The sequence below is a fragment of the Rana temporaria genome, chromosome 7 (assembly GCF_905171775.1).
Source record: "Rana temporaria chromosome 7, aRanTem1.1, whole genome shotgun sequence".
Taxonomy (NCBI): domain Eukaryota; kingdom Metazoa; phylum Chordata; class Amphibia; order Anura; family Ranidae; genus Rana; species Rana temporaria.
The window spans coordinates 102,674,867-102,701,556 of record NC_053495.1 but is presented as its reverse complement, the minus strand read 5'-3'; the positions used below and the strand labels follow the sequence as shown (position 1 = coordinate 102,701,556).

Below are 26,690 nucleotides of genomic sequence, written 5' to 3'. Positions count from 1 at the left end.
AAAAAATAGAATTGAATGCGTCCAGGTGCGATGTAGTGCAGCTATATGCACATAACCGCAGGTAATCGCAGTCTTTTTTGTGAACTGCGGATAGCAGCGTTGAAAAAAAGAAAACAGGAAGCACATCATAATCCCCAAAATAAAAAAAGGTTTGCTATGGAAATGAATACCGCAGCTAAATGCGGCCGCAATTAAATGCACGTAAACGCATGTAATCGCAATGTGCAAATGCAGCTAATCGCAGTGTCTGGAGCCTTGAATTTCACAAAACATTGGTAGTGCTTTTTACTTCGGCAAAACAGCTGTCCGTCTGAAAGGGGCCTAATACCGTAGGCCACAATGGCTGTGCCCTGTATTTGCAAGTAATAATAGCCATATATTAAAAAAAAAAAAAAAAAAGTTGTGTGCAAGACAGAAATGTGTAGCATTCAGTATCAACTAGGCCTGTCTAAAATGTATGAATGGGTCTTGGGTAAGGAAATATTGTACCGCCCCAAAGTCCAACTTTGTGAGGAATTTAAGCATACAATGAATTGACAAAGGAATACAGATATGTGGGTTCCCAGGTGTCTAAGATGTATCCCACCATGTATGTATATCGGTAAGGGGGGGGGGGGGGGGGGTGTTAAGACTTTTATGGATCTTTGATAGATGGTTGGTAGAAGGTGTAATATAGCATTCCATTTTAAGAAAATAAGGTTCCACCCAAGGCGTATTTTAGGCACTATAGCATTAAAAATAGCGCTTGCAATCTGCCCTCAAACAGCTACTCCATTGTCTCCAGTGTGGGAGCCCCGAGGGCTTTCACACTGAAGCGTTGCACTGGTAGGACGGTAAAAAGAAAATCCTGCTAGCCGCATCTTTGGAGCGGTGAAGGAGCGGTGTGTTTATCGCTCCTCCTCCACCGCTGCTGCCCATTGAAATCAATGGGACAGCGCGGCTATACCGCCTGGGTGGTTTTAACCCTTTGTCGGCCACTAGCAGGGGTTAAAAGCACCCCGTATTATAAACACATTTACCCAATGCACTGGTTACTAATGTTTGTGCTTCTTCACTGTACTGGGGTAGAGGGTCGCATTGTAAATCGGACATAGGCGTTTGTCACATAATAGTCTGTGGGCTTCTTTGAGGTATTAGTCCCCGTCTTGCACCACAATCTGTCCTTGTAGGTCGATTTTATTATAACACTGGAGGTGTTGGGAAGGTTAAGAGACTCTTTCAAAAGGGTGAGATTAGAGCATATAGGAATTGTTGGGAAGCGATTTGTACATTACAAATCTCTAAATAAACTATTTAATAGAAACGTTGGATTGAAGATTGATTGATTTGGTCTAAACACTGTTTGTGCTGTACTGGAGAAGTAGGGAGATGCTACATACACTATTACCAAATGTATTGGGGTGCCTGCTTTTTCACGCGCACAAACTTTAATGGCATCCCAGTCTTAGTTAGTAGGGTTCAATATTGAATTGGCCCCCCTTTGCAGCTATAGCCACTTCAACTCTTCTGAGAAGGCTGTCCACAAGGTTTAGGAGTGTGTCTATGGGAATGTTTGACCAATCTTCCAGATTGAACACCTTTGGGATGAATTAGAGCGGAGACTGCGAGCCAGGCCTTCTTGTCCACATCAGGGCCTGACCTCACCAAAGGCGCTTCTGGAAGAATGGTCAAACATTCCCATAGAGACACTCCTAAACCTTGTGCACAGCCTTCCCAGAAGAGTTGAAGCGGTTATAGCTGCCAAGGGTAGGCCAACTTAATATTGAACCCTACGGACTAAGACGCCATTAAACTTCACGTGTGTGTGTAAGGGAGATATATGGGAAAAGATAGGACTGTACGCGGACGACACTGTCCTATATTTGGCAGATCAGGGACCGTCGCTGAGAGCAGCTTTGCGTATAATAGAAGAGGCGGGTACATATTCGGGGTTGAAGATAAACTGGGACAAGTCCCGAATTCTCCCGTTGGACCAGTTCCCCCCTCAAGCGTCCTCCCCGGAACTACCTTTGCAGAGGGTAGCGGAGGTTAAGTATTTAGAAGTTAGTGTGACCAGGAATCTCAAGGATTATGTCCCTTTAAATGTAGAACCCTTATTCGCTATTATTAAAACCAGAACACAGGCATGGGCTAGACTACCCCTGGGGGTAATGGGCAGAATAAATCTGGTAAAAATGATTTTGCTCCCCAAAATACTATATATGGTTTGGCATGCCCCATTGTACATACCTCTAAAAGTGTTTAAACAGATGGAAGCTCTCCTAAATTCATTTGTGTGGGGGTCAAGCCGACACAAGCTGGCATGGCATATACTCAAAAATCCAGTTTTGGAGGGAGGATGTTCCCTCCCGGATCTGCAAGACTATTATATTGTGTCCCAACTATCACATGTTTATCACTTTAATACAGCAGAAGCACAGAGGCATAGATCACTGTTATGTAACAGGCCAGGTAGCCACTTCAATACCCCGGTTCAGGCAATATTTCGGACGGGACATGGGGGATGTAAGACAGCGCACTTCGGGGCTGACATGCTGACACACCAACAAAAAGTATGGGACATAGCCCTTAAAAAACAGGACAGGACACACGTACACTCTCATACACCACTGTGGAGAAACGGGAGTTTACCCGAATTAGAAACCGTTCCGGACCAGGGGATATGGGCAGCATATGGAATACTTTTCTTGTCCCAAGTCCTCACGGAATCAGGCCCTAAATCCTTCTCGAATCTTAGGGAGGAATTCTCGCTTCCGCCTCAATTTATTTTTCGATACCTGCAGCTTCGGCATGCACTTAGAACACAAATGGAACGGGTTGCAGTAGATTTGAGCAGACCGCAGGTGTTGGATGTTATCTTTGGGGCTGAATCGACAAAACTCACATCCAACTTATACTACATAATTAGGCTGAAGAAGGTAGGCAAGGTGTCACAGACAGCGAAGATAAAATGGGAACAGGACCTGGGACAGATAGAGGACACGGACTGGGGCGAGATACTGGAGGGGGTAAAGACGTCGTCCCCCAAACTGTCGGACAGGCTAACACAGCTATATATAATTCACCGTGCCTATTTGACGCCCAAGAGACTTGCGAAATTCCAACCCGCACGAAGTACTGCCTGCCCCATGTGTGCCGATACGGCGGCCTCATTCTACCACTTGCTGTGGCACTGCCCAGACATACAGGCCTACTGGCTACAGATAACAGTTCCTACACGACAATATGGGATCACCGGTGGGTATGGACCCGAAGTTATGTTTGTTGGGACTGGTCCCAGACATTGAAATTGATAAAATACCAGAATATCTTTATCTGCGAATCGCTATTTATTGCTAGAAAGGTGGTGGCTAAGGCATGGATGAGGGATAGGGCCCCAACATTAGAGGACTGGAAAAGAGAGGTGAATACCACTCTTCCCTATAGGAAAATTATATATATTCATAGGGGGCGCCCACAGAAGTTCTCCAGTATTTGGGACAGGTGGTTGGAGGACGGGGAAACGTGCACGGAATGAGACTATGGCGGAGGAAGAGGGTGCGTGGAAGCAGGGTGGCGTGGTTGAGTTTGTACATGTACTGTATTTTTGGAATAAAGGAGGTTTCTTCTTCTATGCATGACAGGGTTGGTCCCCCGGTGCACAGGGACGGGTGTGTAATGGTATGTGATCTTACACTGTAAACTGCATATCTGTAACTATGTATTAGGTATCGTCTATTGTTGATCAAACGCCTAACATGTTTGTGCCTTTTATTTACTACATCTCAATAAACTTGGTTTTGAAGTTAAAAAAAAAAACTTCACGTGTGTGTAAAGGCAGGGGTCCCAAAACTTTTGGTAACATAGTGTACATATCACCATCGTCTATGTAAAGATCCTCCAGATGAGCCAAGCCCATATAGCATCTACTGGATTATCACTGCCAAAAAAGACTCTGGATTGACTAAGGGATTCTTGGTGGCATCACCAGAAGTGGATAGGTGATAGGGCCGTGCTTCAGTGGAAAAGGGGGTTATAGTATTGGATACATGTAGGGGGATGGAGACCATCAAAACGGTGGTACTATATTCTCCAGGGGAACGGGTTTCCAATATAAAATATACGGTCGCGCTAAACTTATTTATAGTTGTTACAAATATAAGTGTAACCTTGTAAATATATCAACACTAAAAAACACATACTTGTGAATAGTCCAAAAATGTGTATGAAAATTACTTTGAAAAAAAGAGATTTTTAATACAGCTTACCTGTAAAATCTTTTTCTTGGAGTACATCACGGGACACAGAGCGGCATTCATTACTATATGGGTTATATGGAGTACCTTCAGGTGTAGACACTGGCAATCTCAAACAGGAAATGCCCCTCCCTATATAACCCCCTCCCATAGGAGGAGTACCTCAGTTTTGTAGCAAGCAGTATGCCTCCCAAAATGGTCCTCAAAAAAGAGGGGTGGGAGCTCTGTGTCCCGTGATGTACTCCAAGAAAAAGATTTTACAGGTAAGCTGTATTAAAAATCTCTTTTTCTTTATCGTACATCACGGGACACAGAGCGGCATTCATTACTATATGGGATGTCCCAAAGCAATGCTTACAATGAGGGGAGGGAGAACATCTCCAAGACAAAAGGATTTAATATAGAGATATACTCAAATCATAATAAATCCAACTTAGTTGAGAAAAATAATTTTTAAATTTTAAATTTAACTCAAAAAAGAGGAGCCCCCGGAATCCGAGGGTCTCAAACTGCAGCCTGCAGCACTGCCTGCCCGAAGGCAGTATCAGTATTCCTTCTTACGTCCAACTTGTAGAATTTTGTAAACGTGTGGACAGAAGACCAGGTTGCCGCCTTGCAAACTTGAGCCATAGAGATCTGGTGGTGTGCTGCCCAGGAGGCGCCCATGGCTCTAGTAGAATGAGCCTTTAATGATACTGGAGGAGGCAACCCTTTCAAGCCGTAGGCCTGAGTGATTAATTGCTTAATCCACCTAGAAATGGTGGACTTTGCAGCTGCCTGCCCCTTCTTGGGCCCATCCGGTAGAATGAACAGCACATCTGTTTTCCGGATCTTCTTTGTAGCTTTAAGATAGGCCTTCATGGCCCTGACAATATCCAAGGTATGCAGCAACCCTTCCTTTCTGGAAGTAGGTTTAGGGAAGAAGGATGGTAATACCAAATCCTGGTTCAAATGAAAACTGGATATGACCTTCGGTAGGAAGGAAGGATGAGGGCGGAGAACGACCCTGTCCTTATGAAAAACAAGATATGGTTCCTTACAGGATAAGGCCGCCAGCTCCGAAACTCTTCTTGCGGAAACTATGGCAACCAAAAATACTAACTTCCTTGTCAGTAGAACCAAAGGAATATCAGCCAACGGCTCAAACGGTTGTTTCTGTAAACTTGACAGAACAAGATTTAAATCCCACGGACAAAGCGGGGATTTAACTGGAGGTCTAATACGTAAGACCCCTTGAAGGAAGGTCTTAACCAGCGAGTGGGTGGCCAGCGGCCGCTGAAACCACACTGACAGAGCAGAAATCTGTCCTTTGATTGTGCTTAATGCCAATCCTTTATCCACTCCTAGCTGGAGAAAACTTAATACTCTATCGATGGTAAATTTGCGAGAAAGCCATCGCTTGGACTCACACCAGCCTACATAGGCCTTCCAGACCCTGTAATAAATCACCCTAGAGACCGGTTTCCTGGCTCTGATTAGGGTAGAGATTACTTTCTGAGACAGACCTCTACCCCTGAGAATCAGGGATTCAGCTTCCAGGCCGTCAAATTTAGATGCCGTAAGGCAGGGTGGAGGATCGGACCTTGCGATAGCAGGTCTGGCCGTAGAGGAAGAGTCCAAGGGTCTCCCACTACCATCCTTAAGATTAGTGAGTACCATGCCCTTCTGGGCCATGCTGGAGCTACCAGGATGACTGGTATGTGCTCCACCCGGATCCTGCGCAGCAGGCGGGGTAGTAACTGGAGCGGGGGAAACGCATAAAGAAGTTTGAACTGATGCCAAGGGCAAACCAACGCATCGGTTCCGCAGGCCATCGGATCCCTTGAGCGGGATATGAACCTGTCTAGTTTCTTGTTGAGTCTCGATGCCATGATATCCACGTCCGGCACTCCCCATCTTTGGCAGAGTGCTTGAAAGACTTGTGGATGCAGAGACCATTCCCCCGGCCATAGAGTCTGGCGGCTTAAGAAGTCCGCCTGAAAGTTGTCCACTCCTGGAATGAATATTGCCGATATGCAGGGCACATGAGCCTCTGCCCATAGGAGAATCAAGCTCACCTCTCTCTGAGCGGCTTGACTCCTGGTTCCCCCTTGGTGATTTATGTATGCCACGGCCGTGGCATTGTCTGATTGAATTCTCACCGGGAACCCCTGCAATTTTGACGTCCAAGCCCTGAGGGCTAGTCGAGCAGCTCTGAGCTCCAAGATGTTGATGGGCAACTGCTTCTCTGGCTTTGCCCAAGTACCTTGGCGAGTGCAACCATCCAAAATTGCTCCCCAGCCCGTCAGGCTGGCGTCTGTGGTCACTATCTTCCAAGCCACTGGGCTGAAAGACTTCCCTTTCAGTAGATTCTGAGGGTCTAACCACCAACACAGACTTTGTCGGACTCTTGATGAGAGCGGCAACGGGATATCCAAGGCCTGTGGCCTTCTGCTCCATGCTGACAGGATGGCTGCCTGTAGGATGCGAGTGTGGCTCTGGGCGTATGGTACCGCCTCGAATGTGGCCACCATCTTGCCTAGTAACCTCATACATAGGCGAATAGTCGGTTCTTTCTTGCTTAGAACCAGTAGGATTAATTCCTTGATGGCTTTTACCTTCCTCAGAGGTAGGAACACTCCTTGTTGTTCTGTGTCTAATCTCATGCCGAGATATTCCAACTGCCTTGTGGGCTGGAAAGCTGACTTTTCTCGATTTAGGACCCAGCCGAACCTCTCGAGGTATTGGACCGTGAGGGCCACTGCTCGCTCCAAGCCGGGAGACGAGTGGTCTATGACTAGGAGGTCGTCCAGGTATGCTAGGATCGTGACCCCTTGGATCCTTAGCTTGGCTAGGATCGGAGCTAGGACCTTCGTGAACACCCGGGGGGCCGTAGCCAACCCGAAGGGAAGCGCCACGAATTGGAAGTGACGCGAAGCCACCATGAAGCGTAGATATCTTTGATGTGGCTGATAAATTGGAACATGAAGGTAGGCATCCTTTATGTCTATGGACGCCATGAAGTCGTCCTTCTGGAGTGTGGCAGCTGCTGACCGCACGGATTCCATCCGAAATGAGCGGATCTTTAGATATGCATTTACCATCTTTAGGTCCAAAATTGGCCTGACATCTCCATTGGGGATGATGAATAGGTTGGAGTAGAAACCCAGCCCCTGTTCCAGGCTGGCCGGAATCCGAGGCGGATCGTTTGGAATCCTCGACTCCTGGAAATGAGGAGGAGGAAACCTTAGGAAATCTAATTTGTAGCCTGTGGCCACGGAAGACCGTACCCACTCGTCGGGAATGCTGGCTTCCCAAATCTCTGAAAAGAGTCGCAGCCTTCCCCCCACCTTCGTGGGTGGGGGCGCCCCTTCATAAGGTTGGCTTGGGGGCTGGTTTTGCTGGTTTGCGAAACCACTGCCTTTTGCCTCTAACAGCCTGTCCTTGTGATTTGCTGTTGAAGCCGAAGTTTGCTTTTGCAGGAGGCCGTCGATACTGCTTGGCATTAGAGGGCCCCTGCCCAGGGGAATACTGTCGTTTAAACGCAGGCCCCTGAACCTTCTTCTTAGTTGGCAAGAGAGTACTCTTGCCGTTTGAAATGGTCTGAATGTATTTATCTAGGTCTTCTCCGAAGAGTCGTCCTCCATGGAAGGGGAACCCTACCAGGAGCTTCTTGCATGGGGGCTCAGCCTCCCAGCTTTTTAACCATAAGAGTCTTCTCATATGGATAAGGGATAACGATAAACGTGACGCTTGCTGGATAGAATCCTTGATTGCGTCTACCGTAAAACATATGGCCTTAGGGACATCCGAAAATTCTTCTGCCTGCTGGGCAGGAATAAGTTTAAGCATCTGCTTAAATTGATCCGATAATGCTTGAGCGACCCCAATCGCAGCCACAGCTGGCTGTACTACTGCCCCTGCAGTAGTGAAGGAGTTCTTAAGTAGTGCTTCCAAGCGCTTATCAACTGGATCCTTGAACACCTGTATGTTTTCTACAGGGCATGTTAACGATTTGTTAACACATGAGATGGCTGCGTCCACTGCAGGAGTAGCCCATCTTTTGGAAAATTTTTCTTCCATAGGATATAGGACAGAGAACTTCTTAGGTGGTAAGAAGATCTTATCTGGCTTGTTCCAATCTTGGAACAAAACTCCCTCTAATAGAGGATGGATCGGAAACACAGCATTGCTTTGAGGCGCCCTCAGTGAACCCAAAGCTGAAACCGTCGATACCTGGAGATCTGGTACTGGCCAGTTGAATGCCCTATGGACCAAGTCCGACAATCCTTGAATCCACCAGCTCTCCCTCAGGGAGACTGCCCCAGACTCCTCTGTATCCGGATCTTCGATCCCTGAACCTACTTGGTCCTTGTCCAAGAGGTCGTCCAATTCCCCTGAGGAAAGGACCTCCTCTTCTGAGGGTCCGCGCTCGGGCGACGGAGATCTATTCCGCTTACTGCCCCGCATAGCTGCGGCTATCATTTTACCCATGCTTTTCTGCATCTCTTTTAAAGAGGTGAGTAATACCTCCTCCGTGACCATCTTAGGGTTGGACTGACCCGCGTCAGCTCCAGCCCCAGATCCCGATGGCCCCAAGGCTCCCTGTGGGGAAAGCAGCGGCATAGCATTGTCCGAGACCTCAGACTCTCTGGGGGAATCCCCACCTCTTGTACCCTTGTTTTTTGATGCCATGGTACAATACCGAGGTACACCTGCTACTTATTGGTACCTGGGACTTATAAATAGTTAAATGCCCAAACACCTGTTTGGGGGATAAAAAATGCTTCCTCTCCCCTAGATGACACTTCTCTTTTTTTTTTTTTTTTTCAAAAAATCTTTTTTTTTTTTTTTTTTTTTCAAATCTAGGAAAGAAAAAACATTCTGTCCCCCTGAGTAGTATTGCAAGAAAAACTATGAGATGGAAAAGAAACAGCCTATTCCTAGGCTTGAAAACAGTCTTTCTGAAGACTGCAATATTCTTTCTGGCCACTGTGTGTCCTCGGCGCCCCATGCTTGCCGTTCTGGTCTTTCCTCCTCAGTTCCAAAGTATTGAATGAGCTATATGGAACAAACAAGGAAGGGCCGCCCCATCCTTAAGCCACTGACCCGCCCTTCCCCCCCAGCAATCTCAAACAGGAAATGCCCCTCCCGACAGGGGGGGGGTGGGGTTGGGAGGAAGGGACCTCTCTGCTCCAGCAAACTGCAGCCATGAGGAGGTCAGCGTTTTGCCTGCTTTGCAGGCCGTGAGGAGGAAGACTGAATGGAGCATCGCCTGGAGGCTTGCAGGTAAGCACAGCTCTCTGACACACACATATATTTTTATATAACACAGGCCCCACTCAATGCTTTTCCAACACTACAAGGGAGGTCACATCTTATGGGGAATAATACATATAGAGCCATCCTATCTTTATGATATGTGACTAGTTTGCCAGATGCAGTGCATAACTTTAGGCATGTCCCCTGTGACCCCCCAGAAAAAACCTGCTAAGAACCAAGTTCCGCAAGTTTTCCCCTCACTTACCTGCTCCATGCCGCAGGACTTTGCCAAGCAAGAGGCCCAATCTTCCCCCATCTCGGTGGGGATGTCTAGACCTTCAGGCCCTGGGTTCCTATGAAGGATCCACTGTCCTGGGCCCATATAGCACTCTGGCAACAGAAACATTAGGCACCCAAAGGTTTCTAAGTTCTGGGCCCAGGGTCCAGCTCTCTAAAAAGAAAAGCATTATGGGCTATACCCCAAGGGTTTGGGGTCCGGTTACTGACCACTTTAGCGCTGAGGCTTTTTTGGACAGAACCGGTTAGCTCACCTAATCCCAAGGATGTGGAGGCAAGCTAAACCATGACTAACACCTAAGACACTGGCGGAAAAACTGAGGTACTCCTCCTATGGGAGGGGGTTATATAGGGAGGGGCATTTCCTGTTTGAGATTGCCAGTGTCTACACCTGAAGGTACTCCATATAACCCATATAGTAATGAATGCCGCTCTGTGTCCCGTGATGTACGATAAAGAAATAAATCATATATGGTGAAAACAGAAATTAAAAAATTCAGCCAATGTGAAATCCACCGAAATGAGAGGATTTTTGCTTACCTGAGCTCTGTGACAGAGTATCCGCAGTAGCTTAACTAGGATCATGGATTAATCCAAGGACACCCGAGATGGCATGCAAGAGACATAATGCTTCCATAGTGTAAAGTCACCAAGTTTGATGAAAAAGAATACAATACAGTAGCACACTTACAATTAAGGTATGATAAAAAAGCTTTAAGCCCGTTTTGCCGGCCGGGCACAAACAGGCAAACCTGTCCGTCTGGATGTTACGAACAGTGAAGGTGGTGACGTCAGGGCTCTGCCCTACACGTTTTGTAATAGAGTTACGCAGTCCCATGGATTTTACACTATGGAAGCATTATGTCTCTTGCATGCCATTTCCACACGGGTCTGATTACCCACGGAATGTGTCGACTGGTGATGCATCATATCTCGGCTATCCTTGGAATAAGCCGTGATCCTAGTTAAGCTACTCTGGATTCCTCTGTCACGGGGGATCACAGAGCTCAGGTAAGCAGGAATTTCTTATTTTGGTGGTGGATTTCACATTGGCTTCCTTTCAACATAGGAGTCGTCCCTACTTATGGAGCTTTATTAAAAAAAATTGCACGGGTGGACAGTTATCTATATTCACTTATGAACTTTACTCAATTCACTTATGAATTTTGAATTTTCTTAATTTGTTTTCATCATACGATTTATTTTTCAAAGTAATTTTCACACGAATGTTTGGACTATGCACAAGTATGTGAATGTTCATTTTTTCGTGTTGAAATAGCCACAAGGTTACGCTTATATTTGTAACTATAAGTTTAGCGCGACCGTATATTTTTTCATATTTTTGTTCACTGTATATTTCACAGAAGGTTTGCTGCTTTAAATGTATTTTTCGAGCAATTCTTGTGGCCCGATAAGCTTGCTTAATTCTTTTCTTAGCACAGTTTTTTTCTCCCCCCCCCCCCCCCCCCATATACAAGACATACAGGTGATAAGCTTTTAGTTCTCTGGGGCTTGGGATCCCCCTTTTTATTAGAATATAAAATTTCACAATACCCTTAAAATTTGAATCCATATTTTAAATCTTTGGGATCGACATTTTATATATTTTTATATTAAACTATTGATTCTTTATTCATAAAGGTTATCAACAGGACCCTTATGATCGGTTTATCCTCATAAGAATTGCGCGCACACACACACACACACACACACACACACACACACACACACACGTGAAACTCGGAAATTTGAATATCGTGCAAAAGTTTATTTATTTCACCAACGCAACTTAAAAGGTGAAACTAATATACAAGATAGACTCATTACATGCAAAGCAAGATAGTTCAAGCTGTGATTTGTCATAATTGTGATGATTATGGCTTACAGCTCATGAAAACCCCAAATCCACAATCTCAGAAAATTAGAATATTACATGCAATCAATAAAACAAGGATTGTACATAGAACAATATCGGACCTCCGAAAATTATAAGCATGCATATGTACTCAGTACTTGGTTCGGGCCCCTTTACTGCCTCAATGCGGCTTGGCATGGAAGCTATCAGCCTGTGGCACTGCTGAGGTGTTATGGAAGACGAGGATGCTTCAATAGCGGCCTTCACTTCTGCATTGTTCAGTCTCATCTTTTTCTTGGCAATGCCCCATATATTCTCTATGGGGTTCAGGTCAGGAGAGTTTGCTGGCCAATCAAGCACAGTAGTCCCACGGACATTGAACCAGGTTTTGGTGCTTTAGGCAGTGTGTGAGGTGCCAAGTCCTGCTGGAAAATGAAGTCAGCATCCCTATAGAGCTTGTTTGCGGAAGGAAGCATGAAGTGATCCAAAGTCTACTGGTAGTCGGCTGAGTTGACCCTGGACTTAATGAAGCACAGTGGACCAACACCAGCAAAACACAGACTGGAAACTTCACACTGTACTTCAAGCATCTTGCAGTGTGTGCCTCTCCATTCTTCCTCCATACTCCGGGTCCTTGGATTTCAAATAAGATGCAAAATTTGCTCTTTTCAGAAAAGAGGACTTTGGACCACTGAGCAACAGACCATATCTGTTTTTCTTTAGCCCAGGTAAGACGCTTCTGACATTGTTTGTTGTTCAGGAGTGGCTTGACAAGAGGAATATGACATTTGAAGCCCATGTCCAGGATCCGTCTGTGTGTGGCGACTCTTGATGCACTGGCTCCAGCCTCAGTCCACTCCTTGTGAAAGTCCCCAACACTTTTAAATGGCCATTTCCTGACAATACTCTCCAGGCTGCAGTCATCACTGCTGCTTGTGCATCTTTTTCTTCCACACTTTTCCCTTCCACATAACTTTATTAATGTGCTTTGATACAGCACTTTGGGAACATCAAACTTATTTTGCAATTACCCTTTGAGTCTTCCCTCCTTATAAAAGGGTGTCAATGATCGTTTTCTGCACTACTGTCAGGTCAGCAGTCTTTCCCATGATTGTGATTCCTACTGAACAAGACAGATCATTTAGAGGCTCAGGAACACTTTGCAGGAGTTATGGCTTAAAGAACAAATAGTGCGGCGCTAAATCAATCAATCAAAATGGCACAGTGAATAAAGTGACATATAAAAAAAATAACAGAGTGAAATAATCACAATAGAATGCAGTGATAGGAAAGTCCATATATGTGTGTTGATCACGTAATATGGAAGAACTCCTTCCAATTGGGAACACTGGATGTTGAATAACCGATGGCCAAAGGGAATCGCTGTTGCTTCACACCAAGAGCAGATAAAATACTCCTACCCTGTGCTGTGGACTCATCCGTTTATAAAACAGTGGGTCTGATGCGCTTATGGTCCTCAGGGACCCGAGACGACGTGGCAGGGTCTCCCAGGTAAGTAGTGCAATCTCGATGGATCTGGAGGGCTGAAGCGGCAGATCGATGAACGTACTGCTACAGGCTGGATGAAGACCAGTTCATATGAACTCCAAAAAAATAAAATTAACAAAAGAGTGCTCCAAATGGTGCAGGTCAAAAACAACCACTGAAGGTTTATTAGAATAAAACAGAAGTCATATGAGGATGACAACAGTTAAGTGATCACGAAAAGACAGAAATAAAAGCAGTATGGGGTGCGGTGAAGCAAAAAAAACGATGCGTTTCGGCTCAGAAAGCCATCACCAGGACCATTCATCTAGCCTGTAGCAGTACATTCATCGATCTGCCGCTTCAGCCCTCCAGATCCTTATGAGCGCTTATGGCCCTCAGGGACCTGAGACGATGTGGCGAGGTCTCCCAGGCAAGTAGTGCAATCTCAATGGCTCCTGAAGGATGGATCTGGAGGGCTGAAGCAACAGATCAATAAACGTACTGCTACAGGCTAGATGAATGCCCCTAGTGACGGCTTTCTGAGCCGAAACGCGTCGTGTTTTTTGCTTCACAGCACCCCATACTGCTTTTATTTCTGTCTTTTCGTGATCATTTAACTGTTGTCATCCTCATATGACTTCTGTTTTATTCTAATAAACCTTCAGTGGTCGTTTTTGACCTGCACCATTTGGAGCACTCTTTTGTTCATTTTATTTTTTTAGCGTTCACATGAACTGGTCTTCATCCAGCCTGTAGCAGTACGTTCATCGATCTGCCGCTTCAGCCCTCCAGATCCATCGAGATTGCACTACTTACCTGGGAGACCTCGCCACATCGTCTCGGGTCCCTGAGGACCATAAGCGCATCAGACCCACTGTTTTATAAACAGATGAGTCCACAGCACAGGGTAAGAGTATTTTATCTGCTCTTGGTGTGAAGCAACTGCGATTCCCTTTGGCCATCGCTTATTCAACATCCTGTGTTCCCAATTGGAAGGAGTTCTTCCATAATACGTGATCAACACACATATATGGACTTTCCTATCACTGCATTCTCTTGTGATTATTTCACTCAGTTATTTGTTTTATATGTCACTTTATTCACTGTGCCATTTTGATTGATTTAGCTCCGCACTATTTGTTCTTTATTCTTGATACACTGTTTGTTGGAGTGCTGGCAGATTTTTCAGTTAAATTTTTATTTTTTACACATGGGTTTAGCGCATTTTTTTCCTATATTGCACAGGTGTTATGGCCTAATTAGCCGATTAGAGTGGGACACTGAGCTTAGAATATTACACCCTTTCACAATATTCTAATTTTCTGAGATTGTGGATTTGGGGGTTCCATGAGCTATAAGCCATAATCCTCACAATTATGACAAATCATGGCTTGAACCGTCTTGCTTTCCATGTAATGACTCATTTTAGTTTCACCTTTTAAGTTGCATTAGTGAAATAAATGAACTTTTGCATGATATTCAAAATTTTTGGAGTTTCACCTGTATAACACACACACACACACACACACACACACACACACACACACACACACACACACACACACACAGTTTCTAGCTGTTATTTTTTAATCATTTTACTATTTAACCATTCCCTATCCGCCCTATAGTCAAATGACGTCCACAGATGGGATCTCCCAATCCTGGGTGGACGTCATGACATCCTGGGCTTCCCGGCCGTCTAGAGGGTGCCCACCATCGTTCAGGACACGATGCGCATGCCCAGCAGCCGCAATGTCCGTCGGGCACGCGCGGTTGCCCGCAATTACAGGAGGACCGTGGATCTGTGTGTAAACACACAGATCCACGTCCTGTCAGAGGAGAGGAGACCGATGTGTTCCCAGTACAGAGGAACACAGGTCAGTCTTCTCCCCCTACAGTTAGAATCACTCACTTGGGAACATATTTAACCCTTTCAGCACCCCCTAGTGTTAACCCCTTCCCTGCCAGTCACATATACACAGTAATCAGTGCAGTTTTATAGCACCAATTGCTGTATAAATGTTAATGGTCCCATAAATGTGTCAAAAGTGTCCGATATGTTCGTCACAATGTCACGGTCACAATAAAAATCGCAGATCGATGCCTCCTACATTATACACCCTGTGAGTTTATTACTTTTTATAATAAATGTGGTGTATCTATTCAATACTGCACTTAGATTAGCACTGTCTTCCTCTTTGTATTCATATCCACAGAGTAAGGAACCTGATGTAAGATATCCCTCAAGATAGATAGGTCTAACCCCGTGTGATGAAACGTGGCAACCAGATTCAACGTCAGGACGATAAGCAGCGATAACCTAACAGCCATCGAAACCAGCGTGGAGATCGCTGCAGGATTGTGACCCCGACACTGGGAGAGGGGGTATTGGTAGTGGCACTTTTTACCTTAATGCATGGAATGCATTGGGGGGGGGGACAGGACTTTAAAGCCACCCCTAGACCTCTTACACGGGAGGCAAAAACTGTCAGTAGAGCTGCAGTTTAACTGCCCCCTAAAGCTTACAATCTACAATACAGCAAGGGTTGTTTACATGCTGCTGCAAATTTTATGTGGCATGACAAGCTGTTTGGAAATTGTAAAAAAAAAATTTTTTTAAATAAGGCATTCAGAAGGTAGCAGAATGCCTGACAGTTGCTGCTTCAGAAAGCAGACAAGTTTGAAAAACTATTCTTGAGCAAAGCCTTAAAGCTGCCATTCATGACCTGATCTGGAAATGGCAAGTTACCAAGCTATTATGTTCATCTACTGCTTTCAGTACTCTGACGTGACAAAATTATTTAGATCAGAAAATCAATGTAAAGTCAGAAATGCTGATCTACATACTTGTTCTGGTCTTGCGACTCAAATAGCTTCAGCAAGAAAACAGACTGCCGTGATAATAGCTAAGCCTGTAGTAATCCTGTGCATCAATGCTCTTGTCTGCAACATAGCAAAAAAAAAAACTCGGTACCATCTGTCCCCTATAATATGAATACAAGAGGTTGTAAAGGGTTTTTTTTTTTTTAATGTTCGAGTATAAAAATCAAGCAACTGTCGGTTAAAGCGACGTAGTGCCGAACCACAAAAAGTGGTCTGGTCATTTAGCAACCAAATGGTCCGGACCTGAAGTGGTTAAGGACCACCTTAATACTGACCTTTAGTCATTTCCATCTATTAAATCTTCTGGCCTTGTTGTTTTAACTTTGTATCGTAACAAAAAAAAAAAAAAAATTCTGCCAGTAAATACCTTTTACAGCCCACTTCTCGCTTCTTGTCTGGGGGAAAAGCCTAGGCTTAGGACATCATGCACAGCTCTTTTCCAGGAAGGGGGGATAAATCATAAGAGGGCCAATGAGAGCTGCAGAGCTGGAGGTGTAAATTGAGGAAATGAACAGGCAGCAGCTTCAGCTGCCCACAGTAAAAATGGCTGCAGTCAGACTGAGTGGAGAGAGATTTCTGCCGCATATTTGGCAAGTACAGAATCGCACTATATATATATATATATATATATATATAAAATAAGCAAAGTGGTTGGAGGGAAGCTTCAGTGGCAAATGTTTTTATTACAAATTATGTGAGGACTGCAGTCCTCCTCTTTAATATAGGATTACATTTACACTGTTAACCTGAAAACAAGAAAAAAAAAAAGGGGGGGGGGGGATTTAAAAAAGACCAACCTGTCACAATTCACAGTGCACCATACACGGCTGCTAATGCCAAAACAGGACTACTGGTCAGTACAAACTGCAACAGTCCCATTTCCATTGCACACATTCCTGCAATGATCTCTTAAGGTACTTGGTGCTGTAGCAACCACCAGCTGTATACTGGAACCTTCCTGCAGAAGGGGTCCTGCATGGCCCAAAAACTTTGCACTACTCAGTTTTGTGATGTGATCTTTCTTGAATAAAAAAAAGATTTGGACGACAACCGATGATCCTTGGTGTACTGACAAATATCTACTTCTAGTACAAACTGCAAAGCTCACATACTTACTTATTATCCAAAATCATAATTGGCATAACAAGCTTTATAAATAAAAAAATATCACAGCAAGGTCATAGAAGATTAAATCTTTGCGAAAGGCTAAGCACAACTTCAGCTCTACAACGTACTCACATTAAAAATTAAACCAGCCCCCAATGTACTAAATGATTGCAGTAATTGGTTCAGACATTCTGGTTGGCTCTGGAGTATTTGCCTGAGGTCTGCACTGTCTAATAGCGCAATCACAGGCATCATAAGCACGCCTAGCTCTTGCATGCGCACTGAATCAAGCTTTTTAAAACCTCCCTTAGAATTAAACTACAATGGCTGGTTGTGAGACAGTTAAAGTGGGTTGTAAACCTGACATGAAATATGAACAAAGCTCATCTCTCTAGGGTGTGTATATAATCAATCCAGAGTGCAATTTCTATTTGCTGCCTGGTTCCTCTGCTATCAGCACGAGTCAGTTCTGACACGTTTTCCCTGACACCCAATAAATAAATAAATTGACAGAGGAAGGCACAGGCTGTGCCCGACAGCCTCAGCTCTCTTCCTGTAAGCTGTGTGGAGGGGGGGTGTGTCCTTTTCCTCCAATCAGCTCCCCTCACCGAGTGTAATTTGTTTACCGCCCCCTGCTTTTCATAACAGATAGAGCCTGTGTAAATTCTGCACTTTGAATGGATGTAGGGGAAAGATGGCTGTAGATAAAGAGGTATGTAGGAAGATTTGGTTCATCTCTGCATCACCTGAGGCCAGTCACTTCATTGGGTATATTTGAGGGTTTACAACCACTTTAGGCAAATAATGCACGCCAAAAAAAAAAAAAAAAAAATGCAAATAACTTAACGCATATCTTATGTAAACTACAATAAATTGACTTTTCAACTTACAGTCACAGATTTCAAGGTCATTCCGTGGTATGTTCCCATAGTGTCGATTTTAAATCCTTCCGTTTCTAGATTGGATAAAAAAAAAAAATAGATATTTTAATCAGAATGTGCATGAAGAGTAAGAGCAATGATGCTGATTTATTTTCATAGCAGGGTAAGGTTTTGTGAGCCAATATACAGACACAATATACACAGAGAAAAAGAAACTCCAGACAAAAGTGTTTGTTTGACATAGTCGGAAAAGATAGGATCCTGTGCTAGGTTTTAACATCCCAAATTGTGGGGAAATCTCACGCTTGAAAGCTGCTTCTGCTTAAGGCGTTCCTATTGGAAAACATTTCCCCTACCTCCTGTTCCAGTAAGGAATGACAGATGAGATATTCCCCTCCCTTTCCTTGCAGTAGTTTTTAAAGATAGGAAGTGTAAGTGCTCTAAAAAAGTGTCGATGGGACCATCCAAAGGTTAGTAAAATACTACATTTCCATCTCTAGTCTGTCTTCAGATCCTTACTGTACCCTAAATTTTTCTATTTCATATAAAATATGTTTTCCTCAAAGTCCATTGAAACACAGAAAAATATAACTTAGGTGGTTTGGACACTGGTTAGGAAATCTCACCAAGATGGGCATAGCCCACCGGTAACTGTCATGCCTCAGTTTTGTGAGTGAACAGTACATATGGCCACAACACAGAGGGGCAGGACCTGTAGTAATTCAGAGACATTTTATAATGTTCAAAAGCTGTCCAACTAGGAGGGGGAGCCAACAAATGTTAAATTAAAAAAAGGGACAAAAAGGCAAATATTAAAAGTGCCATGACTAAATAAAGGAGACAACAAAAATAAAAGGGGGAAGTACCATCCAGGACAGGTTAACAGATCTGCTACCAGATGGAATCAAGGACCTCAACTGAAAATGTGGAGGACAACCAAAGATGTACCATGAAATAAAAGGGTTGAACAATAAAGTATCGGAAGAGAGGAAAATAAAAAGTAGAGCGTGCTACATTTATCCTGCACTGTACCGCTGTAAAATGCATAAAAACGCACTGGAACACACGTGTCCTTATTTAAGGTTAAGAAAAAAAGGGGGGGGGATGCACTTGCATCAAAAACACGCATGCAGAAAAGGATTCTGACTACATTTCTATGGTGTGAACTGGCTCTTAGGCATATAGTCTAAGGGTCCTTTCACACGTGCGGACCGTTTTTTAGATCAGTATTTTATCATCAGTAATCCACAAAAGGGAAGCCAGGACTGGAGGACTGCAAGCTGCCGACATTGAATTAAAGTTTAGATTCATTCTAAGCAAGATCTAGCCATTTATACTTTTTTTTTTTTTAGAAGGTATCACTGTATGTATTTTAGATTGAAAGATGAGACGACCTGCCAGAAACACCATTTGGACTATAAAAATTAATAGGGAATTCTTGCCTCTGTCTGAATACACTTAATAATTTTCTTATTTCCAGCATACAGATGAACTTAAAGCAGAAGGAAAAAAAAACACACCTAATTATTGGTCAAGAAGTAAATTTTTTTAAATGCAACCCCTATTTTGAATTTGGTTACTCAGACCAGCAAGTGATGAAAGCTGTGGGTCACAGATTTGGGCTGTTAATTTCTATGTAACGGTGTTTGCACTCAACACCCAAATCAAAAACTGATGAAAGCTTTTATTGTTGTATGACAGATTAGCAAGAATTTTTTTTTTCAATATAGAACGTACCTTCTTTTCCTTTGAATCTTTCCTGATCGTACCTATTGTAAATTTGTGGAGCTGGTTGTTTATTTCTCAATGTTGGGTCCTATGAAAAAAGTTAAAGAGTTAATAAATTTAGTTCAACAAAAATCTCTTCAGACAACCACAGAAACTTGTTAACAGTGCTCTGTGGAGGAATCCGTTTCCACTTGATAAACACGCATTTAGCAAGTATTCAAAACACAAAATTTTTAGCTTTCTAGAACAGATCTTAAACTAGAACAGTAGATAATAAAAAAAAAAAAATAGGTTTATCCTACACAACTCACAGTGGGTGCTGTAGTCTGCACAGGTCTTTGCTCAGGTGCACGCCCTTCTTCTCTTGCTTTCACATTCTGAAGAATTGCAAATATATTTTTGGCAAAATTCTGAAAAAAAAAAAAAAAAAAAGGAAAAAACAAGGGAGTAAAACATTTTCAGAAATAAAAATGTGAGCACATTTAAAAAAGCATGTCTTATACCATTTTTAGTATAGATTAGGTCACAGACAAAGCAGCAAGCTAAAAAATAAAAATATAAAAAACACCCCTGCAGATAATGGTATTATGTAGTGGTGCACCGAAATGGAAATTTCAGAACCGAAACGAAACCGAAATAAAAAAAAAATGTCAGGCCGAAACCGAAACCGAAAATTACATATTTTTTTTAAATAATTGTATGTTAAAACATACTCTCACTGTGCCCCCAATTGCCGCCTCACTGTGCCCCGAATTGCCGCCTCTTGTTTCTTTTTTTTTTATTACTTGTTTTACTTTTTTTATTTTTGTATATTTTTTTTATTTTTGTATAATTTTCTTTTTAATATTTTTCTTATTTACTTTTTAATTACTTATTTTAACAATTTAGCAATTGTGATAGCAATTGGAGGTGACAGGTTCTCTTTTTTAACCCTGTCACCTCCAAAAACATGTTGTATGAGTGTGGTGAGGAGACAATGAGCACAACCTGCTGCCCATTCACTAAGTGCAGAGAGCATACATCTCCTGTAACAGCAGTAAGAGGAGCATCCAGCATCCAGCAGGTCTGTCCTGGTGCCACCACCATCCTTCTAGCAGTACACAGGGATGGCACTAGGACTGGGCACAGTGCTGCTGTGTATAGGCTGTCTCTCTCAGCCTTGGTACGGATGTGTGTGCGGAGTGCAGAGAGCCCCGTGCAGGAGCTGGAGCAGCCCGCAGCCTGAGCCAACATTACTTAATACAGCGCGGCCCCGACTCGGGGGATGGTCTCCAGATAGGCAGATGGACGGCTCCTGGATGCCGGGCTGTGCTCTATTTCTCTCCCCCTCTACACGCTGGCCTGCAGTCCAGGAATTCCAGCAACAGAGACCCGCCGGTTAGAAAAGAAACTCACCGCCGCCCGTAGGATGAAACGGTCTTCGCTCTGCTACACAGCCCCCCTCCTCCTAACCCCACGCTGCGATAGACAGAAAACATCTTAGCATTAGAACAGCATTCTGTTTAACACAGCGTGGTTAGGAGCAGGCGGGGCTGTGTGCGAGCAAAGCGAAGACAATTTCAGTGTGTTTTACCGCTCTGCAGCCACTAGTCATATCGGCAATTTTAAAGCCGTTTCGGCATGTGCCCAAAACAGCTGTTTTCGGCCGATATGTTTCGGCACCGATATATCGGTGCACCCCTAGTATTATGTAATACTTCCCTTAGAACAAAGCCCTCCAACTGCTCAATGTCACCGCTGACAGGGCTTCCATCTTCACCTGGTCTTTTTCTGGGTTTGTGTGCTCCGGGCACCGGATTGGCTGAGCCGCGCTCTGAAGGAACGGCATCATGGGTATGCTGTTCCCTCAGTGCGCATGCGCTGGGGAAATCACTGGCTGTATGCAGTGTAAATATCCCTATAGACGTGCTCCTATTGGGAGTATCTCACCAAAAATGAACTTTTTGTTGCAGGGGATGCCTGAAATCTAATTTGTATCTTAGTGCAGACTTCTGGGAAATACAGTGAGCCAATCACACAAGCAGGAAATGTTTCTGGGGGACGTTCTGTACGCATTCTGTGTACAGAAGACCTCCAGGTAGCCATATTGCATTGCATATTACAGAATGTTAAAGCACTGCAGATTGAAAAAGGTAATTTTTAATAACATTCAATTACAATATAACTTCCGTCACAATTGTAAACGCTATTTTTTTTCTTTATTTGCAATTTTCCCCACGAAAGTGCAGTTACCCTTTAAAAAAAAATCACCCACCCAAAAAGAGCCATGAAAACTCAGGGTTTAAAGCTACCCCACTTTGTCAAAAAAAATAAAAAATGTAAAAAGGCTTTTAGAAAAAAACATGTTCCAGTACAGTTGATCACAAATACAAGTAAACCTTTATCTAGTCTAAAACAATGAGGGAAAAAAAAAAGGGGGGTAGACAATTTTAAGGTTTTCTTGTATATACCAAAATGTACACAGTCAGACTAGCCACTTAAGCCCCGGACAATTTTGTAGCTAAAAAGGACCAGGCCCCTTTTTGCGATTCGGCACTGCGTCACTTTAACTGACAGTTACGGGGTCGTGCGTCATAGCTCCCAAACAAAATTTACGTCCTTTTTTTCCCCACAAATAGAGGTTTCTTTTGGTGGAATTTGATTACTTCTGCGGTTTTTATTTTTTGCGCTATAAACAAAAATAATAAATATCCCCCAAAAATATATAAAAAAAAAAAAAAAACACTTTTATTTTCCTCAGTTTAGGACAATACGTATTTTTTTTTTTTTTACCAAAAATATGTAGAACGCAATAAGCACAAAAGTTATAGCGTCTACAAAATAGGGGATAGTTTTATGCAATTTTTTTATTAGTAGTAATAGCGGCGATCAGCGATTTTTTAACGTGACTGCGACATTATAGCGGACACAGACACTTTTGACACCATTTTGGGGCCATTGTAATTTTTACAGCGATCAGCGCTATAAAAATGCACCGATTACTGTGAAAATTACACTGGCGGTGAAGGGGTTAACCTGTAGGGGGTGCTGAAGGGGTTAAGTGTTTCCTAGGGAATGATTACTACTGTGTGGGGGCGTGTGACATCACTGATCATCGTTCCCTATGGACAGGGTACAGACGATCAGTGACACTCCCACTAGAAAGAACGGGAAAGGTTTGTTTACACTTACCTCTCCCCGTTCTTTAGCTCTGTGACCCGATCACGGGACACCGGCGGCGATCAGGTCTGCAGATCTCGCGGGTGCGGAGCTCAGGACCAGGTCGCGAGTGCCGCACGACCCACGGCTGGGCTCTTAAAAGGCGACATACCTGTACGTGCTTGTGCCCAGCCGTGTAATTCTGCCGCCATATATCGGCGTGAAAATTTTGGTTATGAAACATAGCAAATATAAAAGCCAGGCTAGTATATTTGTGCCGTCTAGTCACACAACGGAGTCGGCTTGACTGCGTGTTTTTGGGAGAGTTTTTGAGAGCCTAGTGTGCAGGACTCATTCTTCTCTGCTCAACAAATATCTTTTCTAATTCCAGGGGACCGATTTCTCATCTGTTGAGGTTTACCTCTATATGTGTTATGTCAGTTTAAGTGCGACTTGGGTCTACGTGTTAATATCTCACTGTAGAGTTGCTGCTATTCTTTGAATTTTTTTTTTACATTTTATTCAAGTTTTAAGTGCGTTCCCCCCCTCCACAATTTATACTTGGTGACAAGTACTAGTTCACACTGGAGGCTGGCTGGAATCAAGACGCTTTCTTTCCCATTACTCACAGATTGGTGTAGCAAGATGAAAGTTAAAAGAGAACTCCAGTCTCCGCCCAAATAATTTTAAGTCAGCAGCTAAAAACACTTTTATTTACTGCACTCTTCAATGGACAGCGAGTTTACAGTACTTGTACGTGCTTTAGGAAAACGCATTAGCACACTTTCTAAGAAATTATGTTTCAAAATGCTGTCTTGCCCTAAGGAGTGCTTGAATATGTAAATGGATCTTTGGAAAGTTTCCGATTTACAAATTTTAAATAAACTGGCAGTAAGGCTGCTTTCACATTGCAGCTTCGAGCCGCGGTGACGGTATAGCCGCGCTATTTGTAGCGCGGCTATACCATCGTGTTTACCGCGGTATTCGGGCACTAGCGGTGAGGTTTTAACCCCCGCTAGACGCCGTAAAACGGTGTACTTAGCGCTGGCCGGAGGCACGCTGCTGACAGTGCTATCGGGCTATCACAGGGAGAGGAGATCCTCTCCCTATGATAGCCTAGCTGTGACTGATGTTTTGACACGTGACATGAGTGAGCCAATAGGATGAGATGGAGGCGGACCATCTCATTCCATGGCAAATCTCATTTCATGGCAATGCACCGGCAAGTAAAGAGGAATGGCAGATAACAGCAGCACCACAACATACTCCTGGCCCATAGTTTGCAAAGGTGATGTGGAGTGTAGTTTTCTGGTTCACAACAGACCTAGTTAATATTTAGTGGCTATAGCGTCATAAGAAACGTTATAGGACGAGCCAAATACCTGCTAGATGGCGACCCACAAGACCAAATTATCAGGTCTGGTCACTATTACCTTTTCTAGACAGCAAGACAACAGGGATAAGCCCACTCCTAATTGATAAATGATGCATACATTTCTTAGAAATATGAAAAATTACATTAATTCACTGTGTAAAAATGGTGCTAAAACTATAGTTGCATTAGTGAAAGTGTAATAAATGCATATATTTATACGTTTACAGTAATTTGACATGACCGATTGTCATTTCCATCACCAGCCTTCAAGTGATTAAAAAAAAAAATCCATTATTTTATTTTTATTTATTGCCAAAAATTATTTTGTACTTACCTGCTCTGTGCAATCAAATTGCACAGAGCAGTCTCTTGGCTCCTCTTTCGGTGGTCCCCCGCTGGTGCTGTCCGCACCTCCGTCCTCCGAGTCCCCCCTTTAGCAAGCATGATTGCTAAGGGGTTTTTAGTTAAAGTCCTCTCTGACTTACACATGCCAACATGATGCCTTGTTTGTATTGTTTTATTAGATTCTCGGTACAGCTGATACTAACTTTTTAACTGGTTCCTGACCGGCTCACGCAGATATACTGCGGCAGAATGGCTCTCCTGGGTGAAACCCTGTATATATTACGGCTTCGCCCAGGAGAGTCACCAGATATATATCATTAAGAAGCTGCTGCTTCTATTTTTCCTGCTTTTTGCCAGGGTGGTTAATGATTGGGCGATGCGATTTAGGACCGACTAATTTTAGATATAGAATTATATGAGCAGGTTACTTTCTTTAATATTTGTACTACCTAAATGTAAAATTTCTGTCTGTCTATAATTTTTATTCTGACATCCGTTCTGCCACTTTCCCTCCATGAGAGTTCTCCAAATGGACATCTTGTGAATGTCTTAAGGAGATTCCCTACTAGAGGGCCCCATGTCTTTCTGCTACAGTATAGCAGCCAGGGTTTCAGCACCAGATGAGATGGCTATTATTCCGGGAAGACTCAGCAATATATAATGCCCCCCAGGGGACATGCGGTATTGCAGGGGGAGCAATCGGCTTTTCCTGCATGCTAGTTTCCCTTTGCCCTTATAGCGGAGCGCACAATTCGGTGTGCGTCTGCCGTTTTTGGGGCCAATACGCACTGCAGGCCCGGGCTGGTGACGTCAGACGTCCACAGCATTGTTGGCGTTGCCGGGCAGGGGGGTTCATGGGACAAGCCGGCTTAGACACGGTGATGGCGATATCACCTGTGTGTCTTTCTGGGGGATGCTTGTGCGTCTCTGCAAGCTCTGCGGTAAGTTCATTTACCTTTGCGCAAGAACTTTAGGATATACACCCTTACAATTTAGGGATTATCCGATTCCATCTCTGCCACTTAACTACAGACCATCCGTCTTCTACCTTGTTATAATCAGGGGTCTGTGCTATATGGCACCAACTGCTGTACACTCTTTAGCTATTAAGGATTCAGGTAAGAGAGTCACCCCCTTTGCCTTAATATATACCAATATGCTGCACGACTTATGTATGCATAAGAATAGTCATCTGTACAGATGCAAACACTATAGTTCAATCATTTGGTTGGTGCAATTCTATATGCGTTTTAACCTAGCATATACCCAACATATATGTTTATATACAGCCTGAGGTAAATTGTGTTTTCTCAAAAAACTGGATGTTTTATCCTTGATATATATTTATATGGCAATTTGGGAGCCAACGTCAATGCTACCTCTTTACAGAAAAAAAATCCCTGTTTTATAAAACGAGCAATTACAACATAATATGAGCCTGCGGGACTATATAAACACTCCATCCCCCCAGGTATGTTAAAATCAAAACCAAACTTAATGATAGATATACAATATATCTATATACACACTTACATACACATGCGAGTGGTTTGTGCAGTGTATAATCCATATACATGTGTACTATCCATATGGGATGTTTGGCATCGACCATTCTGATCCCAATGTGGACTAATATATACTTGTGATCGAAAAAAAAGTTTTTGTCTGAACTTGATTTTTGATAGCCAGTGTCTGTCCTTTGGGGTCCCACATGGCCTCCGGGGAGGTTACCTCTTTCCTGGGCCCCCGGTTCTGGCTCCCTCCTGGTAAGATATGGTGACTTACAGATGGGGGTATATGGTATAGCGGATGTCATTACTTACCAAAACTATGATTATGTCTATTCACAAAATGTACTTTATAAATAACATGTATATGTTCCTTTTCTATTCACATGACATACTTTTTATATGCCATCCACTTACAGAAAGCTCCTGAAGAAGCGGCCAATATAAAACTGCAAAACATGTAGAGCACCAAAATATATGGATGCATCTATATTGTATTTGTAAAGATAGAATGTGCAAAACATTTTTTTATGTTTGTCATGATCTATTCTATGAATATGTGATTATTTATATTCTTTGTAATAAATTTAGTAATTTTTCTAAACTTGA

General features: G+C 43.4%; 1 protein-coding gene across 1 annotated transcript in view; it reads right to left on the bottom strand.

The window, feature by feature from the left end:
* CDC73 (cell division cycle 73) overlaps positions 1-26,690 on the bottom strand; it is a 150,907-nt gene that overhangs the window by 81,088 nt on the left and 43,129 nt on the right. Inside the window, exons 8-10 of the mRNA XM_040359812.1 lie at positions 20,027-20,125; positions 19,725-19,803; positions 17,997-18,061 (exon numbers count right to left, since the gene is read on the bottom strand). Of these exons, the coding sequence (XP_040215746.1) occupies positions 17,997-18,061; positions 19,725-19,803; positions 20,027-20,125 (243 nt within the window). The remainder of the gene's footprint in view (positions 1-17,996; positions 18,062-19,724; positions 19,804-20,026; positions 20,126-26,690) is intronic.